General features: G+C 47.2%; 1 protein-coding gene across 4 annotated transcripts; it reads left to right on the top strand.

The window, feature by feature from the left end:
- Nucleotides 1-1,042: 1,042 nt before the first annotated feature.
- On the top strand, nt 1,043-22,942 carry map2k6 (mitogen-activated protein kinase kinase 6). 4 transcript variants are annotated; one of them, XM_076999374.1, is made up of 12 exons: nt 1,043-1,709; nt 10,761-10,830; nt 11,094-11,142; nt 12,138-12,251; nt 12,855-12,974; nt 14,662-14,778; nt 17,057-17,108; nt 17,686-17,813; nt 18,028-18,105; nt 18,545-18,684; nt 19,077-19,122; nt 19,324-22,942. In XM_076999374.1, the coding sequence occupies exons 1-12, from the start codon at nt 1,619-1,621 to the stop codon at nt 19,399-19,401; spliced, it is 1,083 nt and encodes a 360-aa protein (XP_076855489.1). In that variant the 5' UTR covers nt 1,043-1,618; the 3' UTR covers nt 19,402-22,942. The 4 variants fall into 4 exon arrangements, with proteins under 4 accessions (XP_076855489.1, XP_076855490.1, XP_076855491.1 ...); XM_076999375.1 differs by lacking the exon at nt 1,043-1,709 and adding an exon at nt 1,835-1,881; XM_076999376.1 differs by lacking the exon at nt 1,043-1,709 and adding an exon at nt 8,684-8,702.
- The last annotated feature ends 1,267 nt before the right edge of the window (nt 22,943-24,209 follow it).

Genomic DNA, 24,209 nt, shown 5'->3' with positions numbered 1-24,209 from the left:
CCAAATTCCCAACAATTAGGTTCAAGTAAAAATGTTGAACCATCTGGAGGTTCTCATGGACTGGGTTGAGAAACATTGCTTTACACGGCTTTACTCGCCACAAACCCCATCTGGTGGTGAAGAGAAATTTACCAGAGGTCCAGTGAATGGGGGACCTCTCACATCTCAGTCAGGGAGACACAGCAGCTCTACCAGAGGCCTAGTTGACCAGGGACCTCTCACATCTCAGTCAGAGAGACACAGTAGCATGTGGATCAGTGCTGTTCAAATAGTCTTTTCAAATATTATGTGGTCACTAAATATTTTGAGGAACACTGATTATTCTGGTGAATTTCATACAGAGCTTTTTATGAATGCTTGAGGGGGATCATGTCAAGTTAAAAACCACAAACAATACAATTGTACAATTGAATTAATTGTAAAAATTACATCACTCGACCTTTACCATGAACTATTCTGTCAACATCAATCAAATTTGAGATTACTAAGGAAATAATAAATAATGCACTTTTACTTCAAATATTAAATACATTTTCAGTGGGCAGCCTTATTACAGGGCATTTTAGTTTATTGAACTGAAATTAGCTTAGCATGTTCACGTTTTGTTATTAGAGACAAGGCACAATCTGATGCTCATTGTTGGCATGGTAACCACACAATACATTACCTGTATACCAGGTCATTTACAAATCACTGGTTTTAGTGTGAATACCTGACAGTAGGTAAACAAGATGTATAAATGGTGTTGTAAGAATAATTGTCTATTGCATATTTAAACATGATTTTTTCTTAACACTGAACATTTTCTAATGATTTTAACCATAATGATTTTTAGTCATTAATGTAATGCAGATCAATTATGTGGGTGCTATTTTATTAAAAAATCAAATACAACCACTGATTTATTTATTTGCATGTCTTTTACATAGTAAGATGCCACTTTGTTGCAAATAGACTGATGTGACTAATCATGGTGACCTGTTTTGTTTCTTATTCCTTATATAGCATATAACTATGCAGCTAGTTTTCACCGCCCAAAGCTTTACAAACACTTTGCTTGCTCGGTGACGACGGTCGACCTATCTCAAACGTCTGCTCTGGAAACTACGGTATCATTTTAATGCCTCTCTCTCTCTCTGTCGCACACACATACACATACACACACATTTGGAATATAAATCCAACAAAACTTTAATGTAACTTATTTTGTAAGCCCTTGAGAGCAAGCAAATGTAAAGAAGTATAGAAGTAGCACAGTAGGCGTAGTCGTTCGTGCAGCTTACACTCAGTGGCGTAAAAAATACACTACAATTCCCATGAAGCCTTGCGCGATTTGCAGGAAGAACGTGTTCTCGCAGGGGCTCACACTGATCCAAGTTAGGAGCTCTCAGCTGCTAGCCTTGGCCCATCATGTAAGTGCCGCCGAGGTTTCCTTGCAGAACAGTTCCAAAATTCATCGTTTCCACTGAGAACTGCGAGCTGTGCAATCGCCATCGTGGTCCCCGGACGGAGGCGAGCGGACGTCGTGCCCAAAGATCCCAAGTGCATGAAGATCGCGGCTTGTATTTTGCACCTTTGTTGCAAAGCAAAAGCCCGCTGAAGCTTAACGGCGAGGGAGATGGAGGGAGGGAGTGAGAACGAAGGCAAAGTCTTTTGTACCTCCCCTCCCCCCCACCAGAGCAAAGGCGACATGTCCGTGCCAAAGGGAGGTAAGTGTATTAAACCGATCTGTGCAAAACCTCGGAAATGCAGTCCGCTTTGCACTGCAACGTGCAGGGCTGCAGATGTAGCTTTCTTTGCTAATGCAACTCAAAGTTTGGATTGTTTGAAAGGGTCAGTTGCATTTCCTGTTTTAAGATCTGCCCGTTTGCAGAGTTCCTGGTAAGGCGACGCACTCCTCGGCTGCTCGTGTAGTAGCGAGCTATTTGCATTCTTGTTCGACCAGGATTTGTACAGATACGCCTTCGCTCCTCGTTCAGGAACTAACTAGCCGTGCTAGCTTCGCCATGCAGGAGATTGTGCAACGGCGGCGTTGCCCGCGCCCGACACACAGGCGCAATAATTCAGCACTAGTAGATTATCGTGGAGGAATTTTTGCAGTGCAAATATATTCTGCAGAATCAAATGCAACCGATCTACTTTTGGCCATGTTGCATGTAAGGTGCATGAAATAACGTCAAACTTTCTTAATCGGTTGCGCCAGTAGGTTAGGAGAAAATGCCCAAACGCATTAGCTGCACGGCACCAGTCAGCTGAAGGGAGGTGGTGAATGGAGCCGAAGTTCAGACTGGTTGATGAGTTGAACTGTGTTTTGACTGTGTAGATGCGCGTAATGGAAAATGACTGGGACGCCGCGCTGAGCCCACAGACTGCTGCATAGGTGGACGCTGCAGGAATAAAAAAAAGCTAAATATAGTTTGGTTGCGAGCGTGTGCCGCTCCGAACATTTCTAGGAACGGAGCGAACCTGCTCGCTTCCACCAAGTAAAGATCTGTTAATCCTCCACGAAGGTGCCACCCAGATTCTTTTTGCAGGAGTGATTTGTGTGGTGTGAGCTGGACGGGCTGCTGAACGACGCACATGTTGCACATGTTGAGATGAAACCAGCGCTGCTGCTCCCGTGTCCCCCCCACTTGTGCACCTTGGGCCCAAACGGACGTGGACCAGGCTGCTCCTGTGAATCTGAAACATATGCGATATGACCAACAGCTGTCGTCTGATCCTGCAGCCCCCGGGGGCCGTTCTGGGGCCCACCGCCGGGTCTTGGTCGCTGCAGTGTAGGACGGAGACACTAGCATGGACAAAACTCGGTCATTAAATAGAAGGCGTTGTGTGAGAATATTTGGCTCTGAAATGTTTTCCATGTCGGGAGGGGAGTGTTGAGTGCTCGGACACACCTGGCCCCGTGTCGTTTCTGTTAGGGTCCCTCCAGACCAGACCCTGCTGCACGCGCACCACCTCACTGCCCTACCTGTGTCCAGGAAATGGGTGATGGGGAAGGGGAGACGGTAGTGCTGTGTTTTTGTGTTCCTCACGAGCTTCATTCCCCCCCGCTGTGTCATCGTGATGAGTTCAGACCGCTCATTGTCGGTAATAGTGCATAAAAGTGGTTCCAGGTCTTCTGAATCCAGCCACTGCCTGGTGACTGGTGAGACGGGGTGATGGTGATTACACTGAATGTAAGCACTGTACACGTTTTTATGAAATTTCACAGCTTAGGCGACTTGGGGAACATAAAATTCCCATCTTGCTGACAAACAGGATCTTAGTTTTTGTGAAAATTCCCAGTTGGAAATTCTGGTTTGTGATTGTGTGGCACACGAGGAGCAGCACCTGGAATGACAAGATTTTCTGCTTGGCTGAAACTGCAGCTAGCTGGGTGTCATGACTACCTGCTGGGAGCTTAAGGGTGTGTCTGTTTGTTTATTTATTTAAATTAGTAAATTACCCTAAAGCATTCTTTTTGCCTAGTTAGTTAGTGGGCTGGTTTTAATCTTTCAGCTGACATGGTCAAGTGACGTCACCGTTCCTGTGTGCTGAAACTGCTGTCTCGTTTGGAATGAGCAGCACTTCACGTTTTCAGATCAGGTGATTGAGCTCGCTGCTGTTGCAGCCTTCGACAAACTGCACTTGATCTTGGACAGTCCTGGTGAAATGGTGCGACTTTAACTGTCTGAGCGCTCCCCTCTCATGGGCTGTAAGTGGCACCTCTGCATCTGCGCTAACCCAGATGCCCGGTCCGGGTGTTTCTCTGTTCCGCAACCACTCTCGCTACTCTCTCCACTACAACCTCTGAGGCCTTCAGATTGAGGTGTGATGTTTTGGTGTTGAGCTGTTTTGGGCAGGGTGGGTCGAAGCCCACTGAAGGAGATGCAACTCCCCTTTCCTGAGCGGTTGTGGAGGGCAGCGGGAGGACATGGCGAGCCACTGACACACACCCACACACTCTAATGTGCTTTTCAATTTCCTGTCCTTCTAAAAGCAGCCTGAGAGGCCATTTTCTTTCCTGTAAACTGAGACTGTAGCCACTGCCCGCTGATCATGTCTGGCCTTTTACACTTTTGGTGCCCCATCCCCTCCCCTGACTCATGTCCCTCTTGGGCTGCCATACCGACAGAATGCCAGTTCTGACAAGCTTTCAATGAAATATGAAAAAAATGCATTGTGTCCACATCAAGAAGCACTTTTTTTCTGTTTTGGGTCAGGGTGTATTTCCTCACACTAATGCGTGGGGTCCTGCCTTTGTACAGTTGCTAATAGCAACTTTACTACATTGAAACCCCAGCCTGTTTCATGCAGCTGAGTTTAATGTAAGATGGTCAGAGAAAAGCTAAGCCAAAAAAAGTGTTTGCAGAAGGAACACGACTCTGATCATGCAGACCCGGGGGGGGGCAGGTTTGTGTAGCCTTCGGTGCTGTTCCAAATGTGTGCAGGCCTATAGCTGTTCTAATAGCTCAAAGGGGTTTGAAAAGGCTTGTTCTGCTGGTTGAATGACCAGAGTCTTGGATTTGCATCAAGTGGAGGTTTGTTTCAAGGGGCTGAAAGGGAACATGTTTTCATCCTTTATCATTTTTTGCTGACAGTCACTTTTTTGGCATGTGGAGCAGTTGCTCAGGGCACCTCGTGCCTGTTGGTTGCTGCTCCTACATGCAGCTACTGTGGCCACCGCCCCCCTGGCTGCTGGCCACCGCCCCCCCTGGGTGCTGGCTGCCACTCCTGTGGGTGGTGCATGTGTGCTCCAGGCCACACCCCCTTGCAGACAGCCCCAAAACTGCTTACATGGTGCCCACTCTTCATGTTTGTCATGCAAATGACCCCCAGCTGCAGAGATGATGATGGTGGCTGTCCAGCCTGACTGTGTTTTCTGCAGGAGGGTCAGTCGTGTTTTTTCTCTCCCCTGTGACCGGACAGCCATGCAGGCCCATGACTCATTTGTGCAGGATGCAAATCCGTGTCCAGGAATCTGTGCTGAGCGGTTGCATGCAAATGCAGGTTTGCATGTGTGCGTCCCTGCAGACGACTGTTTTGAGGTGTAGTCGGTGGTCGAGTTGAATCTGTGCTGGGTAGCACAGGGCGAGCGTTGTTGAGGCGTGTGCTATGTTGCGTGTGCTATGTTGCGTGTGCTATGATGAGCCACTGTGCTGTGTGTGCGAGTGCCCTGAAAATGGTGGCGTGCTGAAACTAAGGCGAGCACCAACACTGCCCCCCTGGTGCTGGATCTCCTGGGAGGAATCAGCATGTGTGGTTTGCAGGCACTCAGACAGAGAGGCCCTGCCTAGAAGGGGCAGCGTTCTCTCTCTCTCTCTCTCTCTCTCTCTCTCTCTGAAGAATGTGAGCTATGCTAAGGTTGCACAAGCCACACTCCGACATTGATCTGTCTTATTGCAGACTCCTGAATAATTGACGGTTTCAGGACTATCCCCTCGCCCCTCCACTTCTCTCTGGTTTCTCTTCACGACTGCCTTTTAAAGGATGTGCGTGGAATCAGGGAGCTCATCAACTCGCCGCCAGAAGGGTCTGCTTTTAACTCCCTGCTGCTAATGCCCGCGCAGAAACGGGGCCGTGGGGCCTTTCGTAAAGGCCCGCCGCTACGCTGGGGTATTAAGTAGCACGCCGTCATCCGCGGGCAACGACAAAATGTGTTCAGTATTAAAGGGCTGTTCTTACTTGGCCTCAGACAGATCACTAAAGCTCGTGCACATCCCCGCCGCCCCGTCCAGGGCCCACCCCGTCCAGGGCCTGCTCTGTTCAGGGTCCACCCCGTCCAGGGCCTGCTCTGTCCAGGGCCCACCCCGTCCAGGGCCCACCCCGTCCCGTGCGGCACCTCTGGCAGGACTGCGTTGGTGAACGTGCGGTGGAGTGGTGTTTGAAGACACGACGACAGCATGCCGTGAGCTCCCAGAGACACCTTATGACTCAGTGTAGTGGGTAGGGCTGGTTTTTTTGTTTCATATCATGTAGGCTGCTCGTTCACAGTTGAGCCCTGGAATGGGAGAGTGAGAGAAGAAGGGGATGTGTGATGAGTCTGGGAGTCGTCGTGTTCAACACACCTGTCAGGTGTTCAGAAGGCTACTCCTCCTAATCACGTGTGCTAAGTGCTGAAGAAAAAAATGAACGCCAAACAGGCCATTTAGCATGCTGGTGGCCCCCTGAGAGAGTGGGCAGAGACTCTGTCAGCAGGGGGACATCTGATCTAGTGATTCCTTTTTTCCACAACATCGTTGCACAACCTTATTGGTTACTGGCCAGGCCAGAGCCAATCAGGGATGGTGATCACATCCTGCGGTGCGCCTGAACGGGCCCACAGAACGTGATCGGGTTTTAATACCCTGCGCTGCCACTGCCTACTTCAAGACTTGTGAACGGTGAAGATCACGAGGAGCGTGAGTTTGTGAGGGGAGGTGGGTCCTGCACACAGCCCACATGCTGGCCCACCGTCAGCAGGGTTGTTACTGCAGGCCCGTGGCCCAGAACCCTCAGGGGGGTGTCCCCCTTGGGTGTTTGGGCTGGGTGCAGGTGGCCCGTGAGCCACAGGCATGGGAGGCGGAGGGCTCGGCCGTGTTTGGGGGTGTAGAGTGTCTTTGCACGCTGCCTGAGAGGTCAGGGAGTCCCAACAGCCGGCAACACAAGAAAGAGGTTATTTTCATCTCTCTCCCTCTCTCTCTCTCTCATTCACCCCCCTCGGTGTCTGAGGTTCTGATTTTCTAGCCTGTCCATTTTTGCTTGCTTTGCCTTCTCTATCTCTCCTTGCCACCTCTATTCCTTCTGCCTCTCCTTCTTGCTCTCTCTCTCTCTCTCTCTCTCCCTCCTTCTTCCTCTCTCTTCCTGTCACTCTGTGATTCATCCTTCCTCCTCCAGGTCCCTGACATTCCATGGAGGAACCCTCGGGATTGCTGGAATTCCAGACAGAGTGAGCTAGGGGCGTAATGGAGCTGCATGGCAAGCCCGCTCGGGTCACGTGCTTGGGTCACGTGCAGGACGTTGTGGCATTCCGAGGTCACGCTAGTCACCGACTTCCACTGCCGGACTGCAAAGTGCGCAGACTCGTATAGAAGGGCAGCAGGAGAGCTCCTTTCCGCTCTGCGTTTAGGAGGTCTTGGTGAGGCCTACTGCCTCTACCCTTGCAGGTCTTTAATTAGCTTTTAACTTGCATGGGAAGCTGTGGCAGAGGCACGTGAGAGAAACGAACCCAAAACGAATCACCTGAGCCTGCAAAAACAGCCCTGAAGAAAAGGCCACCGAAACTATCCTTCAGTGGAGAGTCAGAGGAGGTGCCAATCTCTTCCCGCGACGCTTCAACAATACGTGCAAGCCATGGTTTACTGCCAGGACCGCGCAGTTATATAATCCATTAATCATGTGGTGTCCTTTCTAGGTGTGTGACGCTAGCGCCCTGCTCCTGGCCGCGAGTGCAAGCTGTGTTTTGCAAATTGAACTCCATGGGAACAGTGTTTTTGCCCAACAGTCCTAGCGGTTGCTAATAACCACAGAGCGACGGCCCGGCCAGTCAGCACAGCTCCAGTTGGCGTGAGTGTCGTGCGAGCCGATCCTGTATCTCTGCGGCACCTGAGCTTGTGCGGCGGGCGGAGTCTTCCTTTAAGCGTCGCCGGAGGGCGTGCGTGCGTGTTGCAGGGGGCGTGTCTGTGCCGCGCAGACCAATGGGGCGGTGTCTCTGAAGTACCGCATGCATGGTGTCATGCACTTCAAAAGGGGCACGGAGGGCATGTGCGTGTTTTCCCACCGGTTCTGCCACTCGCTGACACACGCCACGATTTCCAGCTAATTAAGCTGCCGTCATAGAACGCTTCTACTGCGATACACACCTGCCACGTGACGCGTGTTTGTGCAGTTCTCCCGTTTGGTGCGGCCAGCCTAGCCGCAGCCTCGTTCCTGTGAATGGTTTTCCTTCTTTGCACATGAAGGTGGTTACGTAACTAGGTGAGCTGGAGATGTGAGTTCTTCTGCGTTTCCGTGCAGTCAGCCTGGGCTCCTGATATCTGGACACATTTGTTTGGCCTCTGACAGGATATTGCAGGTTCTGCTTGCAGAATCTGTGATGTGTGCATGAAATCAGAGAAATGCACGTGCACACACACACACACACGCGCTCGCACATGTGCATGTCTCTGATTTGTGCATGTCCATGCAAGTGTGTGTGTGTGTGTGTGTTGGTAATTTGCATGGCTCCGTGCGTATGAAAGCTGTCCTCTGCTGTGCAGAGCATGTCACTGCCTGCCTCTCAGGCCCATTCAGAACCCCCACCCACCCTGTGGCCTTATCCCTTCCCCCTGCTGTGTCTCTGTACCCACCCACCCTGGGTCACTCAATTCCCCCTGTTTGTGTTCATTGACACCCCCCCGTGTCTGTGCCCATCCGGGAGAGTAGAACGGGAGAATGCGTGCGTGGCCCCAACCTCCGGCCACCCCCATGACAGCTGAGAGGAGTGTGACAGGGCGCTGGTTGTTATATTTGTCGACTTCAGACTGGTCTGTGTAATGCTTGCGTAACAGTTTCACAGTCCTCTGCAGTGAGGAGTGTGACTGAAGACTGCCCACATGCAAACTTTTCCTCACCTCTCTGCCGTCGTGAGTGTTTGCAATTGCTTATTAGGCGTGGGCCTGTGGCAGGTCCTAATGTTCAGGATTAGGGACGTTCGCGAGCCGTTTGCGTCGAGGTTATCGGCCTCTGTTCACGCTGGTCAGGTATTTTCCTTTCCATGTCACGTGTGTTTTGAGGAAACTGCTTTTTAAAGGTGAAGAGCACCTGACTGACTGGAGCATGCTCTGTATCTCGGTCTCATAAGTCATGTTAGGTTGCCTGTGTGTGTGTGTGTGTGTGTGTGTGTGCGTGTGTGTGTGTGTGTGTGTGGACAGGGAGATGGGTGGCGGTTGGGGGCACCTGAGTGTCAGTTTTCTATTGCTATTGTTGCGTGTGTAAATGCAGGTGGGTGGAGAGTCTACTGACTTTCTGGCAACATTGTGCAGGTGGGAAGGAGAGCACGGTAGCCGTCTGGGGGGGAGGGGCCTGGGGGGAGGGGCCTGGGGGGAGGGGCGCCGGGGGGCATGACGGGGCAGGAATGCAGGAATCTGTTTCCTGTGCCGTGCCACGAATGTGGCCGCCTACCCCGTACGTGCAGAGAGAAAGCCGCCAGGGTCTCTCCAGTGCACCAGGCGTTGAGGGAGGGGCCAGGCGCAGGTGAGGCGTGGGCACATCAGGAGTCTCCGCTCAGCCGCTCACCTCTCCAGCTTTGGCACTGACTGTTTAAAACTCTCTTAGAAAAGCCGCCGTCTACTTGCCCCGTCTGACGGGACCTTTTTGTGCCCGAGTGCAGCTGATGTTGCTGTGTGTTGGCCAACATCACTGCTGCTGAGGAGGGAATATCCGAAAGACGAGAAGACCCGCGATTTTGTGCGGAGCAGCGCTGTGGTGGTGTGGGCCGGGCTGTGGTTCGTCGTTGGGGGGGATCACGGTGCAGGCGGCTCTGTTGCAGGGAAACTGCAGTGGACCCAGACTATTTCAGATAAGCTCAGAGGTCTGGAGTAAGCACGGCCAGGAGAGGGGCGGGGCTTGTATGTGGGGCAGGTGTGGTGTGATTTAGGCCACGCCTCTGCTCCTGCCACCTCAGTATTTGTGCTTGTGGTATCACTGACATTTACCAAGGCCAATACGGGCAGACGTGGCTCAGGCCTGCTGGGTCACAATGACGCATGTATAAGTCATTTTTCCAGTGGAATGTTGGGAGAATTGGGGGGGGGGGGACACGGTACATTCTTAGAATCAGTTGCAGTATCACTTTGCCCTGTGACTGCACACACAGATACCTTGGCTGAAGGGAGCTCACAAATTTCTTGCACTTAAATGGACTTAAAATAATCAGATGGAATTGATGCAACACAGTTTTATGCACTCTCCAAAATAATATATTCTTTGTGATCTTGTAATAAAACATGATTTTACTATGCATTTCAAACTGGAATGGCCTGGTTGGGTCTGGGAAAATGTTGCCTGGTCCTTTTGTCATCCAAAAATATATAAATAAATAAATAAAATAAGAAAAAGGGAACTTTCCCTGTGCACATGTGTTCATCTCTCACACACCCCCACACACACCCTCTGTCCCAACACTAGGGGTCCTGCTCAAGCCCACGTTGCTCCTGGCAGCAGAGGGGAAGAGTTGGGTGCTCTGCCACGCCAGCAGTACAGTGTGTTCACCTGCCGTCGGGAACGCCACACGTGATTGGCCTGTCCTGCGAGCCTGTTGCCGTGACGCCTGTTGAGACTAGAGAATGCGAGGGTGGCCTTTAGCTCGTCTGGCTGTGGCGTGCCCGGGCGGTGTGGCCGCGGTGCCTCTCTCCTCCGTGCTCTCGTCCAGCCAGGACCTGGAGCCGCGGACGCTGTCCGACCGTAAGAGCTCTTCTCTCGTAACTCCTCGGGGAGAGCAGCTGAATGGAAGGGCAGGGTCTCCCTGGAGACCACTTCGGAATTACTTTTTCTCTTTATGCTTTGACCTTTTTTTGTTGGTGTGTGTGCATGTGTGTACGCGCATAATTGCGTTTTTACTTGTGTTTTTTGTTTGTTTGTATATTTAAATACACTTTTTATGTGAATGCCACCAATCAGCTTGGAAACAATACGTCTTCCCTTGGGGTCTCTTTTGTTGGTCAAAGATGTTTTCCTGATGAGGTTAGTTTTAGTAACTTCTCTTTTACATATTGTCTTTTACCCTTTGTGTGTTTTCTCCCTCTGCCCCTCTCCCCCAGGTCCAGGGAGGAAGAAGCCAGCACTCCGGCTGCCTAAGGAGGCGTTTCAGCAGCCCACTCCTGCAGCGACGTGAGTGCTTCACCCCCCTCCTCCTGGATCTCTCTTCTGCTCAACCCCCCCCCCCCCATCCATCCCACTATGTTCAGCCTCTGAAGCAGAAAAATAATTAACAGTATTTTGTAATTGCTCCTTTTCTAATCTGTACTGTTAGAATCCTGCAGTGTCTTTTGTGTCAGGCAGTGCAGATTTGTGTGATTAAGGATGACCTGTAGCTTGCTGTCCGTGTGCCGATGCTGCAGAGATTAAAATATGATTCCTTCATTATTCTTCAGACCCCCAAGGGACCTGGACTCCAAAGCCTGTGTTACCATCGGCGACAAGGTACGACTCCGCCCCCAGCTCTAACACCATCCTGAGCTGCTGTTCAGTTTCTTAATGTAAAAACACCAACACCTTTATTAGCTGTTCAACACTGTCTGTTGTCTCTGGAGCGTCTTACACTGTTTCGAGAACCTTCTTCCCTTTAATGACTGAAGACCACAGCACGTCAACAAACGTATTCACCCCTGAAGGACGTTATGCAGAGAGAGTTCACAACACGCGTGTCTTTTTACACTCCCCACCATGTTTGTTTGTTAAGCTTCATTTGGCCCTGTGTAATTTGTGCACACGAGGCCATGTTGAACGTCGGTGCCCGTCTGTCTTGGACGGCATGACCCGAGACCGGAGCCTGGTGTGTTTACGTCCCGCATTCTGAGTCTCGTGGCTGAAGCTAGCACACACACTCACACACTCCCCGTTTGCGGCCGCTGTGGGGATGACTGGTGTGTTGCGCTGTAAGGTGACGTAAGAGGGTCCCCTCACCTCATAGCTTGGCTCTGTGGATCAGCCCAGAGCCCACAGGAATGGTCCAGTGCACTTTACGGCACAGTTGCTCCCTCTGATTGCAGGCAGGCTGGAATGTGCTTTACTGCCTCCTGGGCTATAAAAATATTTATTTTAAACTCATCAAATAAGTGGAATTTTCCATTGGCAAAGATGGTGGCTTTTTGTCTTGACAATTTAACCTAAAGCTTGAAGTTACTTTAATGGTAGTTACTTTAATGGTAGTTTAAAAGCAAGTCAGTTTTTATTGGAAGGGGGGGGGGGGGTGGCTTCCCAGAAACTAAAGAGATCTTAGATCACAGCAGGTCTGTATTGTGTGGACTCGAGGGTCAAAAAAGTAATAGAAAAAAATACAATTATTAGTAACAGCAAGTAATAGTAATAATGATTAATAGTTATGGCAGGCCAGGATGAGTGTGTGAGTTGCAAAACATGAACTGGGTCGTTTGGTACAGACGTCTTATTCCCTGTCTGTGTGTGTGTGTCTGCAGAACTTTGAGGTGAAGGCTGATGACCTGGAGCCGATCGGCGAGCTGGGCCGGGGTGCCTACGGCGTGGTGGACCAGATGAGGCACGTGCCCAGTGGTGTGATCATGGCTGTGAAGGTCAGTGGCGTCCTGAGTTCCCGGGCATCAGCTCCGAGTACGGCTTAACGTAACGCTCTTCCTCACGAGCTGGCGAGGCGTCTGCCGTGTTCAGGAAGTGTCCTTTAGCAGCACTCTGCACTTTTGCATATAAGCCCCTCATTACTTATCACTTGTTATTCGTATTCACACTTTTGTTAACGTCCGTATGAAAGTGCAGACAGTGGCCCGTTCCGTTAAACGTCTCCGGACCATCGTACAGTTTGAACTCTTCTCATTTCCAGATTTGTGGGATGGGCAGATGTCTGTGCCCACTGTGGAAGCGAATGAGGAGGAATCTGATTGGTCCTGATAAACCCACTTGCCTGTAGTCTTGTCGCTTCATTAACATAACCACATATTTACTCAATGAAGTAGAATCTGATTGGATCTGACTAGCTCTGTTGGCTGAAGTACTGCTGCCTCATTAGCATAGCCACATATTTACTCGGACTGATTCTTCTGTCTACCACTGCTCTGTGGTGCAACTGGATCTGTTAGCTTGAAATTGCTTCAGTAGGTGTGCTTGGTTAGGGACTCTGCAATTGTCCTTGCTAATATGTGCGCACACACACACACTTGCAGAGAATCCGTGCGACGGTGAATACACAGGAACAGAAGCGGCTGCTTATGGACCTGGACATCTCAATGAGAACAGTGGACTGCTTCTACACAGTGACCTTCTATGGCGCCCTCTTCAGAGAGGTACCAGCAGCACCTCCCTCCAGACCACACCCACTGAGACGGTGGCCGCAGACATCCACTTTCAAAAGCGTAGTGTTATGTTTCATACAGATTTGTAGCAGCAGAGAGACTTTGGTTTAACTGTGTGTTAATACATGCAGAAACAGTGTGTAGCGTCAGACAGCTTCAGCCTTGAATGTTAGTTTCATTTACTTCAGTATTTATTAATATGAAGCATGATGAGCGCCACTTTTATCTGATTTACTCGTGTAGAAAGACCTTCCTTCAGAGCCTGTAACACAACACCTAAGCTGGGAGTTGTAGACTGGAGAAATCAGACTTACAAATGTAATGACCTGAAATAATGAACCATATACACTTATGGGCCACTTTATTAGGTACACCTGTCCAACTGCTCATTAACGCAAATGTTGAATCAGCCAATCACATGGCAGGAACTTGATGCATTTAGGCATGTAGACATGGCCAAGACGAACTGCTGCAGTTCCAACCCGACCATCAGAATGAGGAAGAAAGGTGATTTAAGTGACTTTGAATGTGGCATGGTCGTTGGTGCCAGACAGGCTGGTCTGAGCATTTCAGAAACTGCTGACCTACTGGGATTTTCACACACAACCATCTCTAGGGTTTACAGAGCATGGTCCGAAAAAGAAAAAATATACAGTGAGCAGCAGTTCTGTGCGCGCAAATGTCTTGTTGATGCCAGAAGTCAGAGGAAAATGGCCAGACTGGTTCGAGCTGATAGAACGGAAACAGTAACTCAAATAACCAGTCGTTACAACTGAGGCATGCAGAAGAGCATCTCTGAACACACAACATGTAAAACCTTGAGGTGGATGGGCTACAGCAGCAGAAGACCACACTACACCAGGTGCCAGTCAGCTAAGGACAGGAAACTGAGGCTACAATTCACACCGGCTCACTAAAATTGGACAATAGAAGATTGGGGAAAAACGTTGCCTGGTCCGAGTCTCGATTGCAGCTGCAACATTTGGATGCTATGGTCAGAATTAGGTGTCAACAACATGAAAGCATGGATCCATCCTGCTTTGTATCAACGGTTCAGGCTGGTAGTGGTGTTGAAATGGTATGGGGGATATTTTCCTGGCACAATTTGGCCTGCAACATTTGGATGCTATGGTCAGAATTAGGTGTCAACAACATGAAAGCATGGATCCATCCTGCTTTGTATCAACGGTTCAGGCTGGTAGTGGTGTTGAAATGGTATGGGGGATATTTTCCTGGCACAATTTGGCAGGAAACTTTGGCACCATTATTACCAATTGAGCATCATGTCAATGCCACAGCCTACCTGAGTATTGTTGCTGACCATGTCCATCCCTTTATGACCAAAGTGTACCCATCTTCTGACTGCTACTTCCAGCAGCATAACACATCATGCCCGAATCATCTCCTACTGAATGTTTCCAGTACCTTGTTGAATTTATGCCAAGAAGTATTAAGGCAGTTCTGAAGGCAAAAGGGGGTCCAACCCAGTACTAGCAAGGTGTACCTAATAAAGTGATCGGTAAGCGTTATTGTTCATATAAATGACCATATAATTGTCTGGCTGCTGACGCCAGTTCTAAAAGTACAGGTCTACACTGTTTTTCCGGACATGTTGCAGTTACTTTCCACACGTTAAAATGTGGTGCAGATACTTGGCTGAACTTTTAACGTCCACCAGGGTGACGTGTGGATCTGCATGGAACTGATGGACACCTCGCTGGATAAGTTTTATAAGAAGGTTCACGAGAAGGGTATGACCATCCCAGAAGACATCCTGGGAAAGATGGCCGTCTCTGTAAGTGTCTGGGTCTTTCTAAACTTCACAACACTTGCTGATTGTGACTGTCACCGGGGGCCCAGTGTGAAAGTGAGATGCCCTTTGTGTGTGTGTGTGTGTGTGTGTGTGTGTGTGTGTGTGTGTGTGTGTGTGTGTGTCGTTCTGACTCCTGGTTGTTGTTATAATACCACTAGCATTAGTGGCTGTGGGGTATAGACTATTGTACATCAGGTTTATGGTGGCCCTGTGCACGTTTGAATCTGGCCTTGGCGTGAGTGAGCACAATTTTCACTGACAGGTTCATTATTCATTTTCACCATGAATCATTTTCATCTTTCATGTATTGGGCTTTGGTGTTCCTGCTTGGATTGTTTGTACATTTTTACTGTAATTGACTTGGCTAATGGTAATATCACCAAGCAATAGTATCAGTCACTGTTATCAGTAAAAATAGGATGATGATTATGATAATGCACAAGGGAATCCTTCTATAAATGGTATAGAATTCAGCACATGAATTGTGTAAATGTCAGTTGTATGCTTTAGACCTGGATGTTGTGAAAACTGATACTTGAGTACCAAGTCGATACCAAAATTCCGACAGCACTTGTTTTCTATGATACCGATGTATTGACATCCAAAAGTCACAGTATTTTGGAAACACCCCAAACTTACTAAGCACCTTATCTAAGGACCTCATAAACAAACCTGCAGAACACAATTCTGGGTTAACGAGTTTCACTAGTTTGAACTTTTTTAAATTAACAATTCATCAGAATGTCCATATCCAGAAACCTTTGCTAATGTTAGTTTTTTTATATTACACCAGCCACTTCTGTTGATCATGAAGGCTGATGTTGGCTTGTTTAGGCTAACGCTGTGATTGCTCGCAGTCAACGTGTGCTTTTCAAATAAGAGCTGATGCTGAAAAACATTCATTTAATCAGTAAATTTTTTGTTGTGGTATCAAAACTGGTACTGGGAGTCTCAGAATTTCAGTAGCTAAATAGAAACTGACAGTCACATCTAACTGACATTTGTAAACCTCTAGATGTATTTCCATGTGTTGGGTTGTCTTGAGAAAGTGTATTCTGCTTAATGCTTGCTTTTATCGCCTTACCAGTGCTATCCCTGCACGGATCAGGGTGTGTTTAATGCAAATATTATGTAAATGAGGCCAATTCAGGGTGTTCCTTTTACAAAAAATATGTAAATGAGGCACTAATGCACCGCCCTTGTTGTTTTTCACACTGCTGAAGCTGATTTGTCAATTGTGCTCAGACCACTGCTAGTTTCCACGTTGTACAGCAGTTTCATGAATGAGACGATGAATCAGAAGTCGTTCACACGTCGTCATCCCGGCCCAAATCTGTGCTCACATGCGCTCCCTTTTGGTGAGCCATTCTGAGCTATTTCTTGCCCTGCATGAAAAGAATGTTACTTAACCAGCGATGAGATTTAAGATGGGCAGGCCTTGCCTTATCTTCACCAAAGGGATTTTAATTTGTGGGGCATGCAAGTGCAGTGATTCACCGCTTGGCCCACAGAACACCCATCAGGAGCATCTGAGATGGGCCAGGGTTCTCGCACCACCTGGGATGGTGCAGGGCTCATCTGTGTGGTGCAGCTTTTTGTCACACCAGAATCCACACCAAAGACCACAGTTGTGACAATGATTAACAAACAATACATTGTGCAACAAGAATTTCCTGGTGTGTCTTATAGAGAAGTCTCTGTTTTCTTAGAGAAGTCTTCAGTGTTGCACACAAATGTAATGTAGGTCTTATTCAGCTAAGATGGGACATTTGGAGAAAGGAAAAAAAGCCTACCAAATGTGCCAAGCCCAGGTTTTTCTTTGGAGTCTGTGAATGGCATCATTGAGCCTGCTTTGCTTTGTGGGTAATCAGAGAAGGCTGTAGCAGATTAGGGAGGGAGAGGAAGAGATCTTGGCTGGATCCCAGTTCTCACATGTCTACTTTCTCTCCTCTTTACTGCTAGAATATTGGGCTTTTTTTTTAACTGACAGTGGGAACATGCTCCTGGCAGTTCATGACCTTGGCAGAGATTTGTCCTGCATTCCCATTGCCCCAGCCTAGGGCAAATGGTAGTTTTGCTTTCCCATTGCCCCAGTCTGTGTCAGAGACTAGTCTTACTTTCCCAATGGCTCAATCTGGGGCAGATAGTAGTCTTGCTTTCCCATTGGCCCAGCCTGGGGCAGATAGTAGTCTTGCTTTCCCATTGGTCCAGCCTAGAAGGCAGTGTTCTCTGATTTACTGGGTTTTCTTTCCTCTTGCAGATTGTGAAAGCATTGGAGCACCTGCACAGTCACCTGTCAGTCATCCACCGAGGTGAGAGGGAGGGTGGGGCCCTGACGAAGAGTAACGCCTCCAGATGCAGAGCAGGGGGAGGAGCCTGTATGGCCCCTCCCACTCAGAGCAGAGCACTGGCTTTGACGCTGCGTTTTGGTTCAGGTTCTTGATGCCTTCAGGGTGGCTGTATTTGACCTGGGTGTCCACTTAAATTGCCCTTTTGCACCAAAGACTAACGGTGTTATTGTGGTATTTTTCCATCTTATTCTGTGGTATTGTAGTAACTGAGGCTCAGGCTAGTAATTTTCTTCCACAGCAGATTTCCCAAGATGGCCGTGAACAGCATGATGAACCATTAAGGCTACTGTCTTAATAAAGACATAAAGAATGTGTTACATAATAGATTGTTTGGAGAGTGTTAGCGATATGTTTTCAGGACTTCCAGCAGTATTTCTTTATCACTGTTGTTGACGGCCAGACTCCACCCCCAAGTTGTCTTGGGACTCCGCACACTTCTCTCTTTACTAAAATGTCTCTTCACTGATATTTCCTTCTTTTTGGTACCTGGATTCTTTTGGTCTTGTATTCAAATATCTCCCCCCTCCTCCTTCTGTAGATGTGAAACCCTCCAACGTCCTGATCAACATGCAAGGTCAGGTGAAGATGTGTGACTTTGGCATCAGTGGCTACCTGGTGGACTCTGTGGCTAAGACCATGGATGCAGGCTGCAAGCCCTACATGGCGGTAAGCCCGTGTGGGTGTGTGTGTGTGCACGCGTGTGTGTGTGTGATTAAGGATGAATGGGTAGGTAGCTGCCTATATCTGTTTATGAATGAAAAGGAAATCATAGGAAATTATGTAGGAGGAGCTTGGTTGCTAAGTGATGTCTTCCAGCTCCTCCCCTCTGCTTCTCCATTTCTTTGTTTTTGTTTGAATGTTTGTTGTTTTTTATATGTAGCCGGAGCGGATAAACCCAGAAACCAATCAGAAAGGCTACAGTGTCAAGTCAGACATCTGGAGTTTAGGAATCACCATGGTACGTCAAGAGTTTTGTTGTGATTTGTACTTGCAGTGATGGTGTTGCAGTTTGTTGTTGGGGAGTGTGGATGTCTCCAGTGGTGTTTGGGTGCACACCTGCTGTTCTCATCACTGTTTCTGTTGCTCTAATGGGCACTGGGTACCATCAGATTCAAACTTCATTTGGGGGGCTGACAGTCCTCTCCTCCACACACAGTGTTCTGCACATGCACACATTCTCCTCCACGCACACAGTGTTCTGCGTGCACATACACACACGTTCTGCACGCACGCATGCACGCACACACACACACACACGTACGTACATTGATCTGCGCGCACACACACACACACACACACAGTGTTCTCCTGCACACATGCGCACACAGTCTGTGTAGTCGCGTTGTGGTTGGCTGTGTAGACGCGCTGTGGATAACTACTGGTGTGGCTGTGTTCAGATCGAGCTGGCCATCCTGCGCTTCCCCTATGACTCGTGGGGTACACCCTTCCAGCAGCTCAAGCAGGTGGTAGAGGAACCTTCACCCCAGCTCCCAGCAGACCGCTTCTCACCTGACTTTGTGGACTTCACATCAAAGTGGTGGGTCTCTCTCTCTCTCTCACACATACACACACCTGCATGCATGTGTTCTTTATTCTTACACAAGGCACAGGGCATACATCCCCAACAAGTGTACATGGATACTCATATATACAGCAGGTGCTTATTTCCTCTGTAGTTTTCTTAAATATGTTTGACATTTGCAAATCTCCATCAGGTTCAGGGTGTACAGAATTAATGCTTAAAGTGTTTTTAGAGTAATCTGTGAATTCTCTCATTCAGTTTTTTAAGGCACTGTACATGTCCGGTTGTCAAAGTGATAGACTGACAATTTGGAGTATATATATATTTTGTGGCTTATTAAAATGGGCAAATCTTGCCTTTCTGGGTGTTCATTTTTTATTATTGTTGTTCTTTATTTTGTGTTTTAGCTTAAAGAAGGTTTCCAAAGAGCGGCCAAACTACACAGAACTCATGGTGAGTTTTCTGGCCTGTATTTTTCATTTGGTTACATTGATCTTCTCTGACCACTAGATGTCAGCCTAACATCACTCATGCCAAGATTGGAAATTGGAAGCCGTCATTTGTTGGTCCATGTCATTTTTGAAGGACACATTCAAGCTCAGTGCTCGTTTTACTTGGTGAATTGTGTTGATTTTTGACTTTCTCTACATGCAGCAACACCCATTTTTCACCTCCCACGAATCCAAAGAGACAGACGTTGCTTGCTTTGTCAAGATCATCCTCGGCAACTGAACATGCCTCCTCTTGGTGAAACTGACCTATCGCCAATGGGGGAAGTGGGACTATTCCACAAAAAAGCACCAATCGCAAGACTGACACCTGTAAGACACACCCACCTCAGCCAACAGCGCAGAGGGACTCCAGAGGCCAGGGGGTGGAGACTGAAACTAAGGGGGCTAGGGTGTTACCTGGCAACACATCGGATTGGGGCAGGGGACAGGGGTGTGTGTATGTGTGTGTTTTTGTTTGTATGTGTGCGCGCGTGTGTATGTGTGCTTGAACGCACATGTTTGTGTGTTGAAGGAGGGTGTAACAATCCCAATCTGAATTTCATATATCAAAAAAATTCAATCATTATTTAACATGCCAGTCCAAAGCCAGTTTTAACATCAGTTGATTTTTAATAAAGTTGTCTGTTTAAGTCCCTCGCAACAAACTTATTTACATTATCAACATGCTACACAAAAATCAGGCCAAAAAAAGTGATTATAGATATATTTATATATAAATGTTTGTATATACTCAAATATTTCTGGGAAATGTCATTGAAGTGCATGATGATGAATATATTGTGGGCTTAATGGGTTTTGAAATTATGAGGGCTGGATGTGACCATCTCTCCTTCTCAAGACACGTAGCAAAGATAATTATCTAGTCTGTTGTGCTTTGGTACATGTTGCCTTTAAAATCTGACCTCAGGTCAGTTTTTAAAGGTGCTGCAAAATAGAGAAGGTCATTACCGTAATTAGACCCTTAAAACTGGCCTGAGGCAGTCAAGACAGGGGAGTGTTTTATAAACCACCAACTTTACCACAATCGTCACACCAAAATGAAGACTTTTTTCTGATCAATAATTCTTGAAAAGAAATAGAAGCTTCTACTTTGAATGCAGGTCTGATGGTGGTGGTTATAGCAGGTCTGCTGTCCACATACCCTCCATGAAGTCTGTGTGTGTGTGTGTGTGTGTGTGTGTGTGTGTGTGTTAAGGTTAACTGGGTAATTGGTATCTTTTGGTCTGTTGCTTCATCTAGTCCTCTGTTCTGAGCCAATGAAGAGAGTTCTTGCTCTGTGTTCAACTGCAATTCAACTGGAAATTGATTTATTATTATATCAGCATATAAGTACATATGTATTAACAGTCTTGAGGTGTTTTGCAGTTTCTGTATTTATTGTAACTGCTGTTTTTTTCTCGTTGAAAACTTGAGATTTTCTTTTAAATTTTAAGGTATGCGTGTGAGTGTATGCGCTAACTTGCGGGAGGGGGGAGCGGCTTTGTGTGCACGAGTGCGTCTCTGTGTGTGTATTGTAATACAGTTTGGACACACGTAGCTGACACTTCTCTGAAAGTCTCACCGTGACTCAGAAGCCTGATTTGTGCCTCTTTATAGAAAAGATCTACAATACATTAAACAACAACCAAAATAAAAGCAGTGCTTTGTGTTGCGGTACCTGAAAGCTTTAGTTGCTGGAGACCTGCCTTCAGATCCGTGGGTCGTGGGCGTTGAACCTTCAACACAAAGTCAGCAAGGACAGCACTCGATTACTTTCACGTCTCCCTCTATTTTTGCTGCATCAGTTTACTCAAACGACATGAAAATAGACAAAACAGTGTTAATAGTTTGCATTATTGGTGGTCTGCGCCACTGACTGGACTTACGCTGTTGCTAGGGCCTAATGTTAGTCAGGTGACGACCAAAGTACACAAATAATAGTTATGTGGGTTAGAAAACGCATTTAGGTGCAACTTATTTATTTGTAGTGTTTCTATCACGAATGTTGGGCCTATCGAATTTTTTTGGCAAAAATAGCTTGCATTTCTGTAGGGTGCATGACTGGCTTGTCATTTGAAACTAAAGCTGGTTGCTGACGGGCTAAATCAAACGTAGCGTTAAGCTTGTACCGATTTTCATGTGCGTGATGGAAGGCTGCACCACCGTCTCCTGTCGTGCTGGGGCTCTCTGGGACTTTGGGAACAGTCTGTGTGGGTGTGGGGGGGGATTCACCGGATTCATAAATCTTCATGATCTCAGCAGCAAGTGGTCAAAACGGATAACACAGAAAAGGTAAAATGCCACCAGCACACTGATATTGAATGTCCAAAAGAGCAAAAGAATAATGGGCATTAAATGATATATCGTAAAGTAATTTGAAGTCGGGACGTCGTTGTGTAGCCACGTTTACAGTAGGATTCATGCTCCACGTGCCCTGGGAGGTCCGGGTGAAGTGCGCGCGCGCTGTAACGCGCACTGACGCGCCTGGCCGCTCAAAACGCTCTTGAATCGGTGGCATGCGGACCGGTGTGTATGATGGAGGAACCCCGCGGGCCAAACGTCTGCATTCAAGCTCTGACGCAGCTGTTTCTGTTCACACATCATCGTATTAATACGCCCTTCCCAAATCGGCTTGTTTAGAAAAGGAAAACTAGACTAACTGGGAAAAAATCTCAAATTAGGTTGTTTAAATTTGTCGCCCTACAGAACAACAGAGAACTTAGACAAACATTAATTTATTTTGCTTACTGGGAGATCCTGCTTTTGAAAATTCTCATCTGGCTTCTTGTGTTGGGGTCCACTGAGCAGAGTGTGCACTGCACAGAAATAGGACCAGATCAGCGAATGTTACATTAAAACACTTAAAGAAAAACGTCCCATGAGCGTTATCCAAGGGCTGCACCGGCTTTATTAGACGCGCGTGCCTTGTGCCTACAGCCAATCAGATTGACTAGGTCTGCTCACATGTGTTACAGGTGCATGTTTACATATACACACTATAACCCAGCTGTTTCCACTCTCAGTCCATCAGCCAGCAGTCATCGGTTTCTAACAGTTTTCTGACTGCTGAGCAGACATTGGCTCTTTCATGAGAGAGAGAGTAGTAAAAAAAGGTTATGTTCTTCAACAAGGTTGAACATACACATATAAAATATTTCTGTGGTCTCTCAATTTTTTTCCAGAGATATAGATATAGATAGGTTACATGACTAATCTATGTAAGGTCTGCTTTTCTTTCATCAGGGTCTTGTTCATTCTGAATCATTTGCTCCAGCAAGAGTTCCTGTTTCCTCTTCCTCTGCTTTATTCTGCTTTGACAAATTCAGATTTCTCCGTCTGCCCCTCCCTCCTTCGCCCAGCTCCATCTCAGCACCCACACTGATCATCGTCTCATATGAGATGCTTGGCTTTTCTGCCTCTGGACCGGCTGCTCCCTGTATGTTTCTGTTGGCTGGCATGTCGAGAGGTGAAGAGAACGTTAGTAAGGGATTCTCCCCCCTCCTCGACCTCTCTCAGGATGTAGACGTGGTGAGGTTATTTCAAGCTTTAGTGGAATCACATATAAAGTTTGCAGTTTTGTTTTTGTTTTTTTTGTTCTTTCTTTTTTTTAAATGAATGGATTCCTAACATCTGTTCTGGAGATCCGCCATTTTATGCACATAAGTGATGCAGGGAAGATAGTTATTCATTTGATGATGATGGTTATTATTGTTGTTATTTTTTCTTTCCTCTCACAAATTGTTTTTTGGTTTTATGCTTAAATAAACTGCTTTTTAAAAGGCTCTACTCTATTACTCTGTTACTCACTATTACTACTATTACTGCTGCTACTATTCTTGCTACTATTGATACTCCAAATACTCAAAATATTGTCAAATAGTTGCTTATTCAATCATGCGTAACTGCCTAAATTGTACTACATGCTCAGTTTTGTAAACTGTGAGAGTGACTCTCGTGCAGGTTTACCCATTTTAAATGAACTGTAGTCTGTGGACCCGGAAGGGATTGCAAAGGTCTGGCATGGAGGGAAGCTGAAGCCGATCGATGTATCAGGACTCCGAAAAGCTGCAGAACGCAACGAAAACCTGTGATCTCCATTGTAGACACTGGATCGTCATCCAGAGGCGTTCATTCACCTAAACGATCTGTACTTTTTTGATAAAATGTTCTTTGCAGTTTGTTTATTCCATGGGTGAAGTAGCAAGCTATTTCCCCCGAGTGACCTGACTCATTGATTGCATTTACACCATTGTTGCTGCCATGTGAAGCACCAGCATTGCACCCAGCACATGGTTAAATAGTCCCACATTGAACACATTACCCTGCACGTGAGGTCATGACAACATGCTTCAGTGCAGCAAGATGTGGATGTTGTTTTAGGCCAGTTGCTAACAGATCATCAGATGACTTTTAATAACATATCAGCTCCTGTATTGGGTGCTGCTCCTACTGCATTCACACTGCATCCGTCGCTGTGGAGTGCGTCACAGTGGAAAAAGCTCGCTGGCATCCACGTGATGTTAAGATCCCCGATGGCTCTGTGTGCTGGTCTGTTTAGGAAGCTCTTCAGAAAACAAGTGTACTCGTAGACAATACGTCAATGGCTTATCATAGTTTTACTGGAATTTCATCTTCAACCTATATTTAATCACAGCACTTTGTGCTGATGTGTTGTTATCATTGTGTTCAGGTGCACAGGTTCATATGGTCTACGGAAACGTGATAAATCATCTTCCTGGAAATTGAACAGTGAACAATTGAACAATGATGAGTTTCTTTGAGTCAAGGTCCAGGAGGTCCTTACCATGTGTATCTACAGTATACTGGAGGTAAATAAAACAATAAAACATGGTCAACAGCCAGGAAGATCGATTGCATGTGGTGTGACCTAAATATCATCCATATACTCACTGAGATTAATCTTTATTATTATTATTGAGTTTGCGCAGGTCCTGACAGCATGTCTTGCCACAGGTTATGTACAAAAACAGGAATTTGAGCTCCTTTACACAGCATCTGATTTCCTGAGAGCATAGTGACTGCTCAGTG

Source organism: Brachyhypopomus gauderio, chromosome 3 (genome assembly GCF_052324685.1).
Source record: "Brachyhypopomus gauderio isolate BG-103 chromosome 3, BGAUD_0.2, whole genome shotgun sequence".
NCBI lineage: Eukaryota > Metazoa > Chordata > Actinopteri > Gymnotiformes > Hypopomidae > Brachyhypopomus > Brachyhypopomus gauderio.
The sequence above is the reverse complement of the archived record's forward strand: the minus strand, read 5'-3'. Positions and strand labels throughout refer to the sequence as shown.

What these genes read in the sequence shown, in the direction of transcription:
- map2k6 (XM_076999373.1), top strand. Translation starts at nt 10,287, where the DNA reads ATGCGAGGGTGGCCTTTAGCTCGTCTGGCTGTGGCGTGCCCGGGCGGT. An exon ending in CAGCCCACTCCTGCAGCGAC is followed by an intron (nt 10,831 to 11,093) that starts GTGAGTGCTTCA and finishes ATTATTCTTCAG; the next exon opens with ACCCCCAAGGGACCTGGACT. An exon ending in ATGGCGCCCTCTTCAGAGAG is followed by an intron (nt 12,975 to 14,661) that starts GTACCAGCAGCA and finishes AACGTCCACCAG; the next exon opens with GGTGACGTGTGGATCTGCAT.